Source organism: Archocentrus centrarchus, chromosome 6 (genome assembly GCF_007364275.1).
Source record: "Archocentrus centrarchus isolate MPI-CPG fArcCen1 chromosome 6, fArcCen1, whole genome shotgun sequence".
Classification (NCBI taxonomy): Eukaryota; Metazoa; Chordata; class Actinopteri; order Cichliformes; family Cichlidae; genus Archocentrus; species Archocentrus centrarchus.
Window position 1 is genome coordinate 25,944,137 of NC_044351.1, and position 20,345 is coordinate 25,964,481.

Sequence of the window (20,345 nt, forward strand, 5' to 3'; positions counted from 1 at the left end):
TAATGCATTGTTTATTGTCCATTTTGGGGACTTATAAGCTGCAGGTCCTCTGGCTATGTAAGGTCACTTGGGAAAAAAAAAGTTGTATAATGGTGAAAAGTCAGAATGGATGCAATTGATTTTGGAAATGGCTGTGAAAATGGTGCTGCTCTGACACGGATTCATTCTACCGTGTGCTACATGAAGCAAACTTAAGGTTCTTCTTCAATGAAAATGATTCTGTCTGTAGAAGATATGTATATATGGATAAATAGACTCTGAAGGAATACAAATACTCAGTTTCACAAGCTTTACCACACAAACCTTTCCTTTAATAAAAATTTCATGATTTTTCTCTTTCAATAAAGTATGTACATCTCTATAGTCATGTGAATTGATATAATAATTCAGAATATTACAACATATATACATAACAATGGGAACAGTCCAAACCATTAACAGTCAGATACTCAGCTGAATGGTTTTCTTGTCATTTTCAAGTGTGTAACCTCAGGCTGAGGGACCTGAACACTGAAGTCTTCAGATTAAAGGGTGATGCATCAGCACATCTAATGTGTTAGCACCCCCTTCAGTTAGAGCACTGTGTTATCCAGTGTTGCTTCTGTATTTAAGTAGGAAAATGCCCTTGTGCATAAAAAAAGATTAGGCAGAATGAATGCACTACAATACAGACTAAATAAGGAAGAGGACTGTGAGATGTTTATTTCATATTGCTCTCGATCCAGTCTTTAAAGTTGGCTACATGTGTGTAGACTGTGTAGAGGTCAGGATCACACTCCCCTTGGTCATAGCCAAAGCTCACCAGTCCCAGAAGTCTCCACAACCCTTTGCTCTCACCTTTCACCTGTGCAGAACCAAAAGGTGGCTTCTGATTATCATTGGCTTGATTCTCAGAGGGGGCAGGCAGGACAAGAATTCCTCCAGTGTCAGAGGGACATATGTTAGATGGTCCATAGTCAGGCTTCTGGCTGGCACAAAGCATATTGTCTGTAACACTGACTGGCACCCCATTACGAGCATACTGCTGCTCACATGGGACTACATCAGCAAGGTGAACAAGCCCAACCCTTGCTTTCTCATCAGGGCCTAAACTTGACTCAGGCAGTGGAGACCAGCCTGTCACAAGCCCTTGAGCAGAGGTCACCTCTTCATCCTGGTTTTCGGACAGGCAGAGAGGCAGGACTTTTTCTCCAATCCTTGCTTTGTCCAGTAATTTGATCACAGCAATGTCAGAGTCAAGAGTATTGGGGTCATAGTTTGGATGAATAGCAATAGAGGCCACCTGAAAAAGGAAAAGACAGGCTTATTCTGCAAGCTTTATTAAAAAGAATTGTCTTAATAACAAGACTTCCTTCCTACAGCTTACCCGCAGGTGTTGAAGACCTTTGCTTTCTCTGTGATCATCACGATAGTGCTTCCCCACCACCACCTTTATTGTGGTTGTATCCACAGGAAAAACCTTGCCCAGGTCTGTCACACAGTGAGCTGCTACCACCAGACTCCTTTGGTTAACCAGAGCTGCACTGCAGACCAGCTGCCAGTCAAAAGCCTGATTGTGCTTGCCAGTTCCTGCTCCACCATCCTTCAGGGACCCTGCCTGGCTGTCTGCCTTTGTCACCTTGGTCCCTGTACCCTTGGTGGAGGGGCGGTAGATGGCAGCCAGCCAAGGCCAGTGAGCCTCTTCTGGCCTCTCTGGGTCAAAGGTCGGATGCTTCCCACACACTGCCAAAAAGAATGAGAGGTGTGACTATAATCAAGGGGATAGCAGGAAACACAACACAGTGACACATTTTCACTGAGGTTAAGTCAACATTTGAGCTGTGCCACTGCTTTTATTTAAAACTTTTTGAACAGAGTTTGCAAAAATGCTCAGTAGTAGCAGAATATTAAACACTTAAAGGCTACACAGCCATGTGAAATATGACCCCCTAACTGAAGAAGGGAAAAAGTCGAATCTATAAGTACACAGTTTGGTACCTGTTCCATATATATTACAAAATGAAAGTCACCTGAAAATTAATGCCCACAATGGGCATTAATTTTTGTAAATCTTTGCCTGATTACAATAATCAGGCAAAGATTTACAAAATCAGATAAAAGACACAGACACTAAGCTGCTGAGCTGAGTTTCATTCTTTCCTCAATTTCATAGTCAGCACCCTATAAAACATGAATCTTCCTCCAGTATTTGTCAGTGTACAGACATATTTTATTAATGTTAAACAAAGCTCACAGATAGATATATATCTATATTTTTTTTCTCTTTTTCAGATTTGTATTATGGAAAGTTTTTCAAAAAGGGAGGTCAATTTTGTGATTTTTACAAATCTCCTTTCACAGAGAAGAAAGAAGAAAATAAAGAGTGATTATTGCTGTATAGTCTTATGTGCACAGTCTTATAATAAGATGTTTATATGGGTATATAGGAAATGTGTGATATAGGAAAGGATTAAAAATGAATGGTTTTACATGGCAACAAGTCACTTTCACCCTTTTTTCACTGGAGAAAAAATAACATCCAAACAGCAGTGTTACATTCACTGTGTTTTAACTTTGCTACAGTAGTATTTACATCTGGCATCTTTTAGTGAAAATTCTGACATTTTAAACTCTCGTTGCCCCTTTGTCACAGTGCCCCTGTTATCTCCTCATAAAACAATAATTGTTATATTATTTACATAATCACAATTGCTGTTGTGTTACAGTTACTGCTTATTTTCTTAGGAAGGTCTCACTGTAAGGGGAAAAGGCTCATACACACACACACACACACGCACACACACAAAATGCTTATTAGACATAGTAACAAGGTTGTGTCAGAAATTAGAGGCAGAAATGCTTTTAGATAGTGCTGTTGTATATCCCCATCAAGTATTCCTTCATTATATAAATGGCTATCAAAACACCATGTCTAAGTGACCACATCATCATTTTTAATTCCATCTGCACAGGATTGTTATGTGGGTGTAAATCACTGCATTAAAATGTCTGACAACTAGTGATCCTCTGCTGCCCTCACCTGGTGAACAGGAGACATGTCGCCCGCTCCATTTCCCTGTCTTCAAGCAGGTCCGACGGGAACTGCCGAAGTGGTGGTAGAACAGAGATGCACACTCATATTCTATACGTGTGTAAAGATGGTGGAATCCCTGGGGCAACTGGGAAAGCACTAGGGGGGCTTTAGTGGGGCTGTGTGACTGGGACTCCTGACCCAGGTCAGAGGAGTAGAGCTTGTGCACAGGTGTCTTTCTGAGGGCGAAGATATGCCAAAGACATGTAGTAAGTGCGCTGTATGTCCTTTGAGTTGTTAAAATCAATTATCCAGTCCCTAAATACCACATTTTCCTAAACTATGCTATATTTTTATGGTTGTCAAGTACTTTATATGACATAATGCATTAATAATCATACCTGGATGGCACCTGAGGGGGCAGAACTTTTTGTTTCACCAGCTCTGACACTCTGGGTTCTCGACATGCTGCAAATAAATAAGGACAACTTTTGAGTTGAAAATGATCCATGGAATGCTGCATAGAATAGCCTTGGCTATGACTCTATTTCATTAATTTATTCATTAAATAAAGTGGACCGTTCCTCCACTTACCTCTTGGCAAAGAGCTACAGAGCATCCAGGCCAAAATCCATTAAGAACTAATTAATATTTACAGCTCCAGAACTAGTGGATTATTTTCTTGCCAGAATCATTTCATTAATAACATTTAGCATTAGCATTTATTCAGCATTTTGGAACTACTGACTTACAAGCCAGTATATCTACAAGTTTAATATACTGATATAATGTCCACAACCATTTAATAATTGTTCATTTTTTTATAAATCATTATAGCGTCTAGTTTTGTGTGATAATGCTTTAGTCTTTACGCCATATTTAAAACCTACTGGACTTAAAGAAATAAAAACATTCTACAAATCTCCAAACAACAAAATCATAATAATTGATTAAATAAATAGTAAATGACAGAACAGGTGACAGTACCTCTCATACAGACGGGCTGTTTGCCACTCCATGTGCCATCTGGCTGGCATGTACGTCGGGCATCACCACTGAGAGCATAAGAGTGGTTACACAGGAACTCCACTGTTTCAGGCTCCAAGCCTGGCACCACCTGGTGGTAGCCATGGTAGAGGCGAGGCAGAGGTGGGCAGCTTTTTTCTGAAGAACAGAGAGTGGGTGAGAGTAAAGGCCAAATAAAAGCGGATAATTAGTCATTTTTATTTTTGTCAGTGATTCTCTTACCAGTGAAGCTTTGGTTGATTTCTCTGTCCTTTTCTTTCTCTTTCTCCTCCTCTGTTTTCTCTGTTGAATCCTTCTCATCCTTTTTAGTTTCCTTTGGTTTCCCACTTTCTACTCTGTACAAGGTAATGTTGACTTGAGGGGAAATTATTTTCTTCCCTGGCAGTAGAGACCCTATGGTATTATTTTCTTTATCGGTGCTCTTGGTATCATGTGTAACAGTGTTGTTCTTTGTCATTTCCAGTTCAAATATCTCTACTGTGTTTTCACCCTCAGATATGACCGTCCTCAGCTTGGTGTCATTAGGGCCCACTTTGTCCGGATCTCTTTTCCCATTCACCTGTTTCTCTTTTCTTTCACTCTCTTCCTGTCCTTTGTCTTTTATCACGATTATTTCTGTGACATCTGTCTGTCCTTTGTCAAAGTTTGTGTCTGAACTGTCTTCTTTTTTCTCAGGTTGTTTTGGGTCTGTCTTTTCAAATGTGTACAGGCTGTTATCTTGGCCGTTGCTAGTCGCTTTATCATCACCACCTCCAGAAGGCTTCTCTGGGCCAGCATTTCTCTCATCTAGCTCTCCTTCATTCCCACCCTCAGACACAGTTTTCTCTGGAATGGTCCCGGTATATTTATCTTCCCTGTCGACCACTGTTGTGTTCTCCTGTCCGGTGTTTATATCTTTTCCGGGAACACTTTCTTTTTCTTGAGGTGTGCTCTCTTCTTCTTTCTCTTTAGTTTTACTGATATCTTTGTTGCTGTATATATCTAGTTCTGTGACCTTTTCTATCTCTTTTACTTTGTCCTTTTCTGCTTCAGTGAGAGTGTTATTCACTGCGAATGAAACAAAAACATTAAAAGATCATTAATCAGTTATCTTTTTAGCAGGTGATTGAAAATGATTTGGTTCAAAGTTGGCTTGTACACAGATTAGCTCTGGACACTGAGTGATTTCCTCTGATCTATTATCCATTTATTGTCTATTTCATCTTCACTGTCCATTTATTAAGCCATATTTTCCAACCTTTAATGCAAACAGGAGGAGTCCCGCTCCAGGTGTTATTAGGGAGGCAGGTTCTCTGAGAACCTCCACTGAGTTCATAGGGCTTGTGGCACAAGTACTGTAGAGCAATGAGAACATCATTGGGTCCATAAACCAAGAAGTGGTCCCCATTGGCAGGCCTGGGTGGCAGAGAACAAACTCTTTCCACTGGAACTGAAGACAGGAAAAAATAAATTATATATAAAATCTTATATATGTATGCATATATATATATATATATATATATATATATATATATATATATATATATATATATATATATATATATATATATATATATATATATATATATATATATATATATATGCATGGCATCCAGAGACAAGCAAATGACGTGTGTATGACTTTCCCAGATATTAAACTGTAATTATTTTTAAAAAACAAACTATTTAACTATTTGTATTATTATCCTACCACAATCTGGAGCAGGCACACTCCATGTTCCGTCACTCAAGCAGATGGCCGTACGAAACCCCTTCAGCTCAAACCCAGGGTCACAACGGAAAGTGATGCGGGCACCAGAATGATGAAACAGACCCTCTGTAGAGCCATGGGTGGGCACCGGAGGCCTGCGGCAACCCACCACTGAGGAGAAATACAGACATGCAGGGTTTATTTATGGACAAATGAAGTTTCTCTTTTTCCTGACTAAATGTCCAATCATCTACGCATAACGTATTTAAGAGTTTAAGAGACATCTCTAGCATACCTTAACAATCAGTTTACTGCTGTAAAAGACCACACAAACAGTCTCAGCAAGTTCACTGCCTTCTGATATTTATAGGTCAGACAGGTAGTCCATAAAACAGAGACTCAATTCTTCTAATGCGAAAAGTTCCTGAGATTTAAAAGCATGGCCTGCTACCACAGAGATTCATTAATGAATAATTTCACCCATCATGGTGAAGTGTGAACAGTTCACAGTGAGACTTTAACACATGGCTTGTAAATGAGGAAGAAATAGATGCAATAAAAGCTCTTTAGTCAAAATGTTAAATTTTCCACTGTTGTAAAAGAGGACTTTATGAAGTGGGATAGTAGAGACTGGTAATGTGTTTATGGAATACTGTGTGTAACTGTCCTGTATAAGAACCTACTGCAAAATAAAACTATTCGAGGGAAACGTCTGCATTTTGTGATACACTGTACTACCTCATCTATTATTAAGAGCAGCTGCAAATTTGTGCACAAATGTTGTGATAAAAGCCCGCAAATCAGTTCAAAAAACATGTGTTAACACAACAGTTATCATATCTCTATGATACAGTCTCTCAGGAGATTTGCTATGTTGTTGACTTTAAGTGGGATCAGAGCCACAAAATGCACTGTTTGTGGTTTTATAGCTCCAAACCAGAGAACCATCCCTATAATCTTTTTAACTTACGGCATTTCCAAGCTTCAGCCCCTTAGGGGGATGAAGAATGCTCTTGGCCAACCAAGAGTAGAGAAGTAAACTGTGCCTGACCTTTGAATATGTATGAAAAACCATGAAGCACCCAGAGGTGTGTGTGCATTCAGTGAAATTATTTTCTGTGCAACTGTGGTCACAGACAAATTGAAGTGAATGCAGAGTTATCAGGGTGGAATGCTAACACATGGCACATCACAACATGTACATCCTTTTTTTCCTTAGTTCTCTGGAAACTGAGTTAAATACCACATACTGACACTGATTAGACTCAAAGATAAATTCAACTTTGCCTCAGAGTGAAAAGTAAAAGAAGGAAAAACATTTCCTGTCACAAGTTTCTGTTATTATGTGTCACATTTTCTCATACCAAATGAGTTTTAGCTTAGGCTTTTGACAGATGACAGGGTGGTTATTGGAAGCATAAAATATGGCTAAGTTCAGACTCATATTTGAAATTCTCCATCTGACTCTCAGGCAGAAATACAGACTACATTATCTCCACAAAATGTAAGACATTCACGTTGCTCCAGCTCTTTTCCATTAAAATTAACAGCTGATGATTCCTCGTGAGAATACAGATGAATGCACACTGTGTGGAATGAAACTACCATTTTTTTTCAATGGGTGTCTCCTCTGATGGAAAACACTGGCTCTAGTTATATAAGTCAAATTGTTTCACCATTAGTTTTATGGACTTGAATGTAGCCCTGAAAAACAACACCACAAGAAAAAATGTGGAGTTCACCAAGTCTGTTTTTCCAGCATCTTAAGAGAGGTGCACCGGATACAAAAACACACCAGACATCCATAACTAAAGGACCTTATAGGGCAAAGTGACTTTAACCAGACCCTAGGGCAGCAGTACCCCCAGAACTCCAGCCCACAAAAATATTTAAGGTGGTATAAAGTGGCAATATGGTAACCAAAAGGTCTTGATTACCATTCTAGAAAATATATTCCGTATTTCTTCTCATTGGTCGCTTCCGCTCGCTACCCTCTTTCCTCAGTTTGTTCCTTGTCATTTAACTTATTTATCTGTCAACAGACAAATATATTTCATGCAACAACCCCCCCCCCCCCCCCCAAAAAAAAAAAATACAGTTAAGTGGCCATTTGGGTTTGCAGTCCTTTCCAATGAAACTTGAAATCAACACAGACAGTACTGACCATATAACTGTGGAAGGCAGCTGGCTTGATCTCAGCCCAAACCACAAACCTCTCCCTTGTGAAAATGAATCACTGCCTGCCTTGGGGCAGCAACAACAGTAAAAAGGCTTTGGGGAAGAAATCAATTCTTCATGAATTTGTTGTAACTAGGCGTGTCTCATTTTAGATGAAAATTACTGAAATAATTCAGGGATTTTGTAAGCCGCAGTACATTATGACACATGTCTTTCTGATGCCTCATGAGATGGAATATTAGACTGATTTATTCTTCCCCGTGATTAACATTTTTTTTTTTAAATTCCCAACTTTAATTTTACTCATATGATCATATTATAGGGTCTTTGGTAATGTCACAGACTCACCATTTTCACACCTCTTGCCTGTGTAGCCAGCCAGACAGGCACAGTGGTAAGAGTAAGAACTGTCTAGGATACAAGTCCCATCATGCAGACAAGGGGAAGAGCTGCAAGCTGTGAGCATACAAGTGTATGACATTAGGGCACAAACAGGAGCAGTTTCTTTAGCAGTTTAATAATAAAGAATGCCAAAATGCATGGCTGTAGACACCAAGCTAAATCCAGGAATCATATTCAAAGCTAATGGAATTTAAATGTCATTTTCAAGTGTTTGGCAATTTCTACATAAAGAGCCCTCTGTTTACTTTTTACTACATCTGGCTTAGGCACTAGTAACATGCATGTGTGTCTGTTTTTGAGTTCTAGACCTTGAGAATGAGGACATTTCTGTGAAGTGAAAGCATTTGGGTTTCTAGGAAGGCTGTTAACAAACTCAACACCCATGACAAAGTCTTTTGCCATAAAATGGAGATGCCAGCCATGCACTATTAAGATCTTTTATTAGGTACTGGACACTAACTACCATGGAAACGTCTTTTTTGTTTGCCCTTGTTGTGTTTCCAAAGAGCCCCTTTGTACCTAAAGTATGACTTTGTGGCTTTTTATCTGTTGCATATCAAAACAAATAATTCAGCTCATTTGAAGAATTTAAATTTGATTTTACAGCAGGTTTAAAGGAAAACAATTTTCTTCAGCAATGGTTAGTGTAAGGGGCTTAAGATTTGATCTTATCTGTAGCAGTGGCACTATTGTATTTGTTATGTAACTTACCTGAGTTCTCTTGGAAAGTGGCAAAGAATCCATCAAAATTCTTGTAACCATCAGACACAAAGAGAACATGCAAACTGTTGCCGGAGCTGTGAACTGGAGCAGGTCTGTTATTCCCACAGTATCTACCGATAACACGCGAGTTGATGCTGTCGCCATCTCGGACTTCCAAATAGTCGTAACGACAGGAATGATGAAACTCCAGACTCAGCATCATAAACCTGTAAGTGCAAAAATCAGCTTAGAGAAATAGTAGACAGAAGAATAAATGTCTGGTTTTCTGAAATTATTCACGATTAAAGGAGTTTGCTACTCATTACCTTCATCTCGGCACCATTTATAGATATGATGATAATGTGAAGCAAGTTAACATAAGTAATTAAAATTCCACATCGCATATTTATAAGGACAAGCACAACACTTAAAAAAGCTAGATTTATGTATTTATGTTTTGTTGTTTTTGTTTTCAGATGCAACAGACTCAGATTTAAAGATTTTGTAATAGCAAAGGTTAAAGTAGAGGGATCACTAGAGATCATGCCTGATACAAGCAAAGGCAAGTAAATACATTTTTATATCTGACAGCAGCAATAAATCAAAGGCGATGCCTATTATTAGCTTTGTGGTTTGGGTGAACATTAGGAACCTCTGAATGAATGAATGTCTTCACCCTATGAAATTACACTTTATTGTGAATGCTTACTCTGTGCCTATATAGATGTCATTACATCTTTTTAATTGGCAGTCAGTCTTGTTAAAAAAACAGCATAACCATCCCATTCTAAATCAGCATGTGTTTGTTATTTCCATCAGTCTGTTTGAAAATAAAAAAACAAAATTTCCTTAAAGTTATTAAAATGACTGTACTTATATTGATGTTTGGCCCTCAGGAATTATTCCACCCTTCATTTCAGTTTGTCACATACATCATGGTTGTACATTTTAATGACGCACTTTGTACATAGCATTAAAGAAATGCTTGCAGTTATTAAGTCTCTGCACACTTAAAATCCAGACATCAGGATCTGCATACTGAGTCTGACCTAGCTGTGCGGAGCTTTTGTTCTCCTTGCCTGTAAAACCTGTACGCGTAATGGAGAAAATTACAGAAAAAGAAATTTATCACTGGACTGAAAAGCCATAACCTTACAAAAAAAGTTGTGTTATGCTGTTATGGTTTCCACACTCTTTGCCATTAGTCCTCAACATACATCTTGCAAAATAGCTGATCTGAGTGGAAATTTGACTTTAGCAGGCCAGCTGATAATATTTACTACAGATGGACAATGAAGATCTCAACAGCTAAGGATTGAAAGCCAAACAGACTTGACTTGACTGACTCAAAGCTTTTCTGTATTTATTAGTTTCCATCAGACACTGCTTTATTTGTAAGGTCTTGTTTTATTCAAACCATTTTTAAATAGATTTTTTTACAGGCTGCTGTGCAGCTGTACAGAACTCTCCATGGTTTTCCAAGGACTTTCAGATAGAAAGCACTTCACTACTGGGAACTATTGACAGTCTGAAAATTATTCAAAATAACTGGGTCAATTCTTGAAAAAAAAAAAAAAAGACCTTTGCTATAGAGTCCTTAAATTAAAAAAATGGTAAAACTGGTAGTAGAGTGTCTTTAGAAAAAGTAATTAAGGTCAGCAGTCATGCCTCCAGTTTGGTTTCCCTGTAATTTTATACATGGAGCATAATCTCCAATTTAAATTCAGAAGAATTGGACATGGTACACATTTTAACACATAAACATCAATGTGTGTGTGTGTGTGTGTGTGTGTGTGTGTGTGTGTGTGTGTGTGTGTGTGTGTGTGTGTGTGTGTGTGTGTTTGGGGAAAACCTCCTGCAGAGGAAAGAATCTTGAAATCTTACCTGAGTTCAATAGTAAATGGCCGGTCCACCTGTATGGTCCACTCACACCTAGCATTGTTGGGGTAGCTCTCCAGCACCAAGTGGCCCTGCCGTTTATGGATCACCCCCCCACACTCTGAAAAACACAACATTTTTGTTTGGAAAAGTTTTATTTGAACAGCTAATTCAATGTTTTGATGATCCACATTCAACTGTTAAGGTCAGGATTTAAACCAACACTGACTGCATTTAGGCTTTCATAGTCACAGTAGAAACCCTATGCAACAATATAAATAAGGATAAGCACAACACACATAAGAGGAACGAAAGCAGCAGCTTTGCCACATTTCTGTTTTTAATTAAATGTATGTTTGTTCTGCTCATTGGTAGAATATTTGCATTTAAAAGCTAGAGCCAAGGTCCAAAACTAACATCTTAAATAGTTTTATGGGATTCCTGACTTGTCATTCAGCTCCTTATGGAAAACCTCCTGGGCATGGCAGCCTTCCAAGTTGGCACAGTTATCCCAGATGGAGATAAATCAGCAGAGATGGAAAAAAAACATCTAGCACTTGGTATTCATTTCACTTAAAGTAAAACAAATGATTTAGAGTGAAGCCATGGGCTCTGTTAACTGGAAGGATGAAAAGACTTACTCAGGCAGTCTCCACCAGACCAGCCAGGTCGACACTCTGTGCAGTATTGGCCACTAATGAAGAAATCATCCCTTGGGCCCCATGTCCCATTGTTGCAACGCTTACAGTTTTCAAATATGCTGCAACCTGAAAGAAGGAGAGCCAAAAAGAAAACTGCAGTAAAGTAGGAGACAAGGATTGCAGAATACAGACAAATAACAGTAATTATTTCCCAGAAGTTGTCTTTGTATGTCAGAATAAGGAACACTTTTTCTGAATGACTTTGACTGTATTCTTGATCTTCAACAAACCCCTAAAATGTTTCCTTTGCATCAGCTCTGCTGAACTCATTAAGCTGCTCTTTCACTGCAACAGAATGTAAAAAACATATCACTGCTTCCTGAAATAGAAATGTGGAGAAAACCTGCTGAAACTGTTTTCTTTTTCAGGATGGATTTTAACTTAAGAAGCTGCCCTGTGCATGGGGATGTGAAGAGCAACATGTGGCCAAGTAGAGGCATGAATTTTAACAACACACAGGCCGGGGATGTGCATGTGGAGATTTATGCCTATACACTGAGGCTGGAACACATTTTTTTTTTTACTGTTTAACAGAGAGAAAGGGATGTACAGGCATCCATTTAATTCTGAACAGCTTGTGGGGGGGGGCAGAGCTTGTTTAAACAATGAAAATAGCATGACACACTTCTACAGGCAAATGTCATGTAAGAAAACCACGTGAAGAAAAGAGCTGTGCATAAAAGCACAAGAATCCAGTCCCATTTCATTCACAAATCAAAGTTCCAAGTGTGATCATTCACTCATTTTCAGAAGATCCTGCCAGTATGTCAAAAGAAGAAGCCAATGGGAAGCTAGCCTGGAGACAAATGAGATCATTCACAAATACAGAAGTTATTTTCATGCTACAATGCAAACAGCTGTGCAGATGTCAGACAGCAGTAGGTCTTGCACAAACAGCACGGTGGATATTCAAGAAGGTTCCACCAACACATGAAAACTTTATAAAAGCAGTGCTCAATCCTCATAGCTTATAATGCAAAATCTCATTAGATTAAAAGCATTTTATAATTCTGAATCATTGGTTGTACCTGGGTGGATTATGCAGGGGTCACACTCATTGATGGCATTCCTACAGCAGGGCACTGCATAGCCCACTGGAGCCCCTTGGAGGGGGCACTTACAGCGGATCACGTCGTACTCGCAGCATCCTCTGCACATAACATTCCACTCTGAACCGGGACAGTGGTTGTACAAGTGCCTGTAATCTAAAGAAGATAACACTCCACAATGTCACTCAAACAAGCAGCCTTGTTAACCTTCATTTCATTAGTAGACAAAAAGAGATGAAGAGTCAAAAATGGAGAAAATGTGTCAAATGTTGGCCTGTGTCAGATGTTTGGCCTTTTGGGAATATGTGAGAGGACATGGGTAGCTGGGAAGATTCAGTTTAGTGTTTATCTGCGCCTGCTGCCTCTCTGGTTATTTCCACTGCCACATGGTTGACACTCCTTTTTAGGAAACCACAAAACTCTCAGTAGTTTACCTCCTCTGTGTGTTATTACGTCATTCGGCATGCCAAAATGGTTAAGTCACTGTCATGGAAAACAGCACCAAATCATTAATCAGAAAGTGATACATTAACTCAAGTGTAAACACCAGCCTTCTTCTTTGTAAAGTTTTGACCTAATAAATGTGATATTTTATTGGATTGGAAACCACTGATTTAAAGACCTTTGAGTTAGAGTGGTTATGATTATGTAACTGTAGATTTAAACACTAAAACAGACAAGTGGAAATTCTCTTGTGGCAGATGTGGCTCGAGAACTAACCAAAGCTGCTCTTTAAACTTGATACAAAATCAGTACAAGATTTTTTGCCTCCCCCAGCCTGCAGTCATAATAACATTTTTGCTCTCAATTACAGACTCTTTATTTGTAAAGTCATAGCTGAACACTGGCACTAATCGTTGTTTATATATGAAACCAGGACTCCAATACACAGATCCAAGTGCGCAGACACACAAAAGCAGCTACAAGTATTTAATCTCTCAGTGGTCAGCGGTCAACTAGAGGCAAGAGGCACAGATGTTTTGACTCATTTCCACTTTCCTTTCTCTTTAAGAATATCATAGATTGTGTTTCTGCTCATCACCAGACTGGCTTTCTTTCTAGCTAAAAGAGATACGGCATACATGCTGATATTAATCAAACAGAAAGCAGGTGGAGCAGCGGCACTGAGTCAATCCCAGTGGAGGCATTTTAAGGACAGATATTGAGCTTCATAAAGCCATTGCAGTATTTTGACTCTTTTATGATTCCTGTATGTTTTAACATACGACCTCAGCTGGATTTGTGTATCAGGCCTGAAAGCATGTTCAAAAATCCTAAAACACGGTCTTCTGAGACCTGTTTAAACTGCTACAGATCTGAGAACAGAGATAATAAATTTGTGTGTACCACTGGGCCCATGTCAAACTATTCCTTTGCTCGTGTTATCACACTAGCTACCAATAAAGGTTTCTTGAAGAAAAGAATGTAAAGTTACATCCATCCATCCATCCATCCATCCATTCACTTCTGCTTATCCTGTTCAGGGTTGCGGGGGTACTGGAGCCTATCCCAGCCGACATAGGGTGAGAGGCAGGGTACACCCTGTACAGGTCGCCAGCCCATCACAGGGCCGTAAAGTTACATGTCTTCAATTTTTCCCTTTTGAATCAAAGCTGATGTTTATGCATTATCTTCTTTGTTTAGCTTGGACTGTCTGCCTGAGACCAAAAAAAAAAGAAAAGAAAAAATGTCCTGCGTCAAAATTTCTATTGACCAAGTATGAGAATCAAAATCATCTACGGCATGGGCATGGCCCAAGTGCATTATTCCCCAATTATATACAGTATTATGGATTCAACATTCATTAGGACATTCACACAGACATTTTTTAATCCACTGTAAGCAAACTGTTTTATTATATTCTTACTGGAAACTGCTGTTTCTGAAGAATGTCAAAAGTGCAACTGATGTTTTTTTACAGGGTACGCCAAACGTTTTGCACAAACTTGCTTGAAAAGAATCCAAATTGTTGATGCAGAAACACAATTATTGCATTCTTATTTGTTGCCAAAAAGTGGAATGAATCACTGTTACCAGCACAAAAGCTGATTTTTTTTTTATACATATGGAGGAGTACTTCCCAATTCCTGTAAACTATGGGTTTTAAAATCAGTGGAGATCTCCTGGCTCTTGATTAAAAAAAAAAAAAAAACCTGAATACAAAGAAGTGTCAGTGAAGTGTTTCAGAAGTGAACAGGACTTCTTCATTGCATGGGGTGGAGTGATTGTTGGGTTGTTTATCTGAAAACAAGTGATGAGTGGCTGTGTTAGATGTGATGCTTTCAGTATCCAGTCCTACAGTAAGCACAGCTGTTGCTGTGGCTACTGCACAACATGAGCCAAACCAAGCTGCAAGGAACAAAATTTAAAACAAGAATTACTTTAGTTATGATTGCAATATGAGCCAAACCAGCCAAGTCAGTCAACGGGGATTTGTGAAGATGCAACATGTGGATTAAGAGTTGTTGACACCATCGCTCCCTCGTATGGGGCAGCTTTTCTGCTTTCTTGAAAAGGACAGTGGCCAAAAAGACTGTGAAACCTGATTTACAGGACATAAAAATAAAAGGGTCAAAAGACTTTATGAGCTAATGGTAATGTCATTATGTGGATCACTGCCACTTGACTTGCCTTCAGTGTGCTGTAGAAACAAAATCATCTGCCCTCAGTACACTTGCACCAAGAATACTCTCACTTACAGTGCAATACAACAAAAATATCTTTTTTATTTCTTCAACCAGGTCTGGAAAACATTATTCTCTCTCACCTCACAAGTCCAGTGATATCACCACGTATGAATTTATGATAGGATAAGTTCCCAGATTTCCTTAAGCTGTGTTCTTAATGCGCCTGCTTGAGGAAAATAAACTCAGGCTGCTATGTTTTCTGTGTTTATACACTGTGACTGGATATAGTTCGCCGACCTCCAGCTCTGTTGATAAGGCTGTTATGTTTTCACCAAAGCATGACTCCGAGGTTTCTCCCCTAGGAGCTGGCCACATGCTGGAAGGCACCGATATTTTTCTGAACTGCTACATCTTTTCTTTAGCAAGCATTCACCAAAGCTAATTTTTACAGGACTGTGAAGCGAATTTGTTCATTTTAGCAAACTGAAGCTTGCAGCCTTGTCAAAATACATCTGTGTGACATCCAGGTCAACACATGGGGGGATCAACAGGCTCAAGAATAAGAATTTCCTGTGGGTTTTGTTGTTGTTTGTTTATTTTTACAGCAGTCTAGGAAGATCTGAACAGGTTTGAAAGGGTTTTACTAATGCTTTCTGTTTCTGAATTCTGTATCCTCTAAGTGTTTTACACTAACACAAGCACTGAATGTTAGAACATGCAAAGACCCCTATAATTAAACCAAAGACTGTAGTTATTATGTGCCCCTGGCTAACCAGTGTGTAACCATGAACTGGAGGTGTTGACAGCAGTTTTCAAAGAAGCTAGAAAGACTACTAAGAAATGGATCTGAAAACAAAGTTTGTTTTTTTAAGGCTGTCTTGCACAATTTTCATCCAACCTGCCAAATATTTATTTTGGTATTTGTGATGGTGTGTACACACTTCCCCTGTGCATGTTGTTTATGAGAGAAGATACATCCAGACATAGAAAGACATTTTAAGTGTACTTTTTCCATTCCATATGTTAAGCTCTGAAATGTGCTCCACGGTACTTCAAGAAGCTGTAGAAATGAAAATAGTAACACAGATAAAAAACAGTCAAAACTTTGTGTGTCACAAGGCACTTTCAAGTGCTTTATATTTTTAAGGAGGCTGTCCCTGCTGCACACTGCTTTCACGTGGATCCTGACAGTGATATCATTATGACCAGGGGTAGCAAGCCTTCCTGTGACCTTGTGTCTGTGCTCAACACCCTGCTGGCCTAGTTATCTGAAGGTTATCCACAACAAACTCTGACTTTTCCCAGGGACAAAATATTAAACCATGATGATATTGTTCAGTTGCATTCAATGATTTTCATTAAAAATATATTCTCAGAGTTAAAAATAACTGTCCCAGAAGCTCTGGAAATGCAGAACCAGCACAATTGATGGTTCACAAGTGACTCAGAAACCCACATCTGCTCTTAAACTGTTCCATCGTTTTCTGGAAGCAGCTCATTTTTACTTTAGCTAAGAATAAAAGCATCTGCTTATTTTATTTGTTGTGATTTTGCAGCAGCATTTTTTTTTTAATCTCATTCACATAAACAAATGAATTGCTGCCTTCAGATTTTCAGAACAATAAACCTGTAATTTGACTCAAGATTCTATCAGAAATACAGCTGGGCACAATGCTTGCTGTGGGATCTAAGCCAATTATTGTCTTTTTCCCCCCTTTGCTTACTACTTGGAACTCTTATCAGCTTTAGTTTTCATTCCAGACAAAGCAGACATACAATGCAGACTGAAGAACTTTATAAGGTTGACATACTTAGCAAAATCATTGTGTCTCTCACATCTGTTGTACATGGTATATCTTTACTCTGATGTTTTGACAGCGTTCTTTTGTTTGTTTGTTATTTTCAAAGAATAGTTTAATGTTTTAGGAAAAAATGCCAAATAAGCTAGAATATGTTCATTACTTTTAGGGATGGTAGCAGGTCAGTTTTAATTCTCAGGCTATGTGCTAAGCTAAGCTAACTGGCTACTACTTTCAGTTTTGCAAGGTCATCTAAATCTCTATCAAACAAGTGCATCAACATTAATTTCACTCGTGGGCCCCTTGTAGCATTGCAGTGCAGAAACTGCTGTGCACAGTCCCAGCTGTAACACAATCAACTCCTATAAGTTCCTTGTCATTATCAAACGATAATTTTTGCCAATTATACATCAGAAAAAATAATGACAATGCAAAAGACATGTTACAATGTTTTTACAAGACTAAATATATAGTTTCCTCTTGACAGAATGGAACTTATTTCACACTGGTGTATATTGGAGAAACAGCTGTTTTGACAGCAGCTTTGCATGTACTGTATTTGTGACCGTATAATCCTTTTGCCTACTGCCCACAGCAGCTGTCTGGTATTTTGAGGTCAGAGTCATTAAGCTATCATGGAACCGGGAAACTCCCCAGGGAGTTCTGTGGTCACTGTGACCCTGATCCTGGAGTGCTGATCCCAGTGACCATCCTGGAAACTGCTTTAAATAAGCTGTCCTATAACTGGAACTGGAACAACAGTAGCTTCCTGGTAATTTAATGACATTCGTAACTGCATAGTGATTTAAGTTTTTGGTTTGTTTGTTTTTTGTAATTTCTACTGCAGCTACAAATAAAAATAAAAAGAGAGCCTCCCTCTTTTGTTTTTTTGACCATTGCTTACCTAATGTAATTTCACCTTCCCTGACGAGCCCCACCCATTTTTTGTCCTGACAACTATGAAGGCATGCCGATGCAATGCAGTTGTCAGGCAACCACTACCACACACTCAATCGTTGTATGATACATGCGCAAACGGCCGAGAGCTGTTCAGCTCTCCCAAAACCCCACCTCAGCCTGAACAAGAACCATTAAACAGATGACAGTGATCGTCTTTGTATAGTTGCCTGTGAAGAATTGGACATTCACCTTTTACTAAAATTTAGTTCACTAAAATAGACCTCCTTGGGGTAGGTCTGTTGTAGTTTGACTTCTTCCAGTGTGACATAATTGGTTGTTTGCAACATGAGGCTTTCACTGGAGCCCAATACTCTTATACTGTAAGCTGTGGTAAAATGGTAAAACATAATGTAGGTCAAACATGAGTCTGAGGTGTGCACATTTGTTTTAAGCATTTAACTCCAAAACTCGAGTCTGACATGCACCACTTAATTTCCAAAACCAGAGGCTAATAGTTTTTATCATGTGTAACTGTAAGTCTGTGCCAAAGCTTTTTTTTTTCCTCTCCAATCTATTGTGATATTTACAACTGCTTGCATTCGCCATTGTCTCCTACAGCCCAGTACCCAGAAGCTCCTAAACCTTATTTTAGGTTTTAGCTTAACAAACTATGAGGGGAGTGTGTCAGATCCTAAACAGGAAGCCTCACACAATTCAGAAATCCTCAGACCAAAACATGCAAAAATGGAATGATACACAAGCACACTCACGCACACATGTGACTGTGAGTGTAAACAATTGACAAAAATAGGATTTGCATGCAAAACCCCTGCCCTGCTTGCCTGAAAATGGAAACTATTTTAGGTTGCTCAATAGAAAACATCTATCATCAGCTGATTATACGTGATTATATAACGAGCTGCGCTGACAGCGACTCAGCTGACTGACAACAACACAAGTAGGTAAATCAGCCAGTGGAAACTCTTTTAATCACTACAGCTGAACAGAGCTGCGCTCTGCCAAGCCCTTTGCCACATTTACCAACATTACAAATTGAAAGGAGTATTTTACTGCAGGAGAATCATGCAAACAAGAATCAAACAGAGGGCAGAGGTTTGGTTTCGGAGCCTTGGAGACGGTGGACGGTATACACATTACCCCAGTCAGCGTGATTGTCTCAAACATGACTCACGTCTTCCTGCAGCACTTCAAGGGTAAACAGGCAGAGTAAATCTCAGTCTCTAGGAGCACTCCCTCACATCACATGTAAACTCTTTAAAGAGAGGCTCTTGCACAAAGGAGAATGCATGCCAAGATTCAAGTGCTCTATTAGGACTGCAACAGCCTCAATTCACCACTAGGAATATGTGGCAACATGTAACTCTTATGTTGTTCTTTTTTGTTTAGGAACAAAATAACTACAGTGGAAAATATATAAAGGCCCCCAGAACCCTTTTTAATGAGACAGTAAACAAAGCCACACCGGACAATTCCTTCCTCTGTATTTCATAACAAGAATTTTAAAGACAAACATTGCACAAACTTGTCAGTTGTTTTTGTGTTTGCTGCCTGTGTAAAAAAAAGAAATCACTGCATCTTTCTCTGTGACTGTTCTTTTACAAATGTTGCTGAGTGCCGCTGCACTCTTAGGGGATAGAAAGGAAGAGGGGATGGCAAGAGTGCTGATGCCGGCTTTTTGAGAACAAAGAGCCAAGAGGCTGTGCCAAACATAGAGATAGGAGAGAGTAAAAAGAGAGCTGAAGGTAAATTAATTGTCATTCTTTACCGTAGGGCCAGGCTGTCCCTTGGGGCAAGGAGATGAAAATGAAGACCCAGATGAAGAGGAGCCAGTGCCCCTTCCCAGAGATAAAGGTGGTGAACCAGGGGATTGTTCGGATAACCCCATGGGTTTTCCCCAGCTGCAGTCTCCGTCCCTCAGAAAGCATGCTGCAGTCTGGAACTCTGTTTACTTTCTGAACTCAGCTGACATCACCTTCTCTCGGCCCCTCATTCCTCTCCCTCCCTCCATTTCTCTCTCTCTTTCTCTCTTCCTTTCCTTCTCCCTCCGTTTCCCTCTCTCACTTCTCTTAAGGCTTCAGGTTTCAGCCCAGCCTAGCAAGGAGTTCCACTACCAGTGGTCTCCCAAAAACACCCTTCGCTTCACTTAGGAGACGACGTCACTGCTCATGAATGAAAGTGTGTTCAATGTGTTCTCTGCTTTGCTCATTATGGTGGCATGAACGCAAACTGACAACCAATAAGGGAAAGTCATGATCAGTGATGTGGTGCTAGAATTGATGTCAGCTTCTCTGCATATGTGTTCATGCTTAAAAAGTATCGAGGCCATTGTTATGCAAGTTCTCACCTAGATAAATGAGAAAAC

The 20,345-nt window shown here is 39.4% G+C and overlaps 1 protein-coding gene across 1 annotated transcript; it reads right to left on the reverse strand.

The window, feature by feature from the left end:
* Positions 1 to 314: 314 nt before the first annotated feature.
* pamr1b (peptidase domain containing associated with muscle regeneration 1b) lies at positions 315 to 20,091 on the reverse strand. The gene is made up of 14 exons (XM_030730592.1): positions 19,749 to 20,091; positions 12,616 to 12,792; positions 11,528 to 11,653; positions 10,893 to 11,007; positions 9,018 to 9,235; positions 8,253 to 8,360; positions 5,727 to 5,897; positions 5,274 to 5,465; positions 4,259 to 5,083; positions 3,998 to 4,174; positions 3,412 to 3,478; positions 3,020 to 3,249; positions 1,367 to 1,722; positions 315 to 1,282 (listed from the first exon to the last, which is right to left on the reverse strand). Exons 1-14 carry the CDS (start codon positions 19,906 to 19,908, stop codon positions 701 to 703), a joined length of 3,504 nt encoding a protein of 1,167 aa, XP_030586452.1. The 5' UTR covers positions 19,909 to 20,091; the 3' UTR covers positions 315 to 700.
* Positions 20,092 to 20,345: the final 254 nt, after the last annotated feature.

Coding starts and splice junctions, on each gene's coding strand:
- pamr1b (XM_030730592.1), bottom strand. CDS start 19,908: ATGCTTTCTGAGGGACGGAGACTGCAGCTGGGGAAAACCCATGGGGTT. Junction 11,654..12,615: donor CCCCTGCATAATCCACCCAG/GTACAACCAATG, acceptor TCCTTCTTTCAG/GTTGCAGCATATTTGAAAAC. Junction 8,361..9,017: donor CACTTTCCAAGAGAACTCAG/GTAAGTTACATA, acceptor GTATGCTCACAG/CTTGCAGCTCTTCCCCTTGT.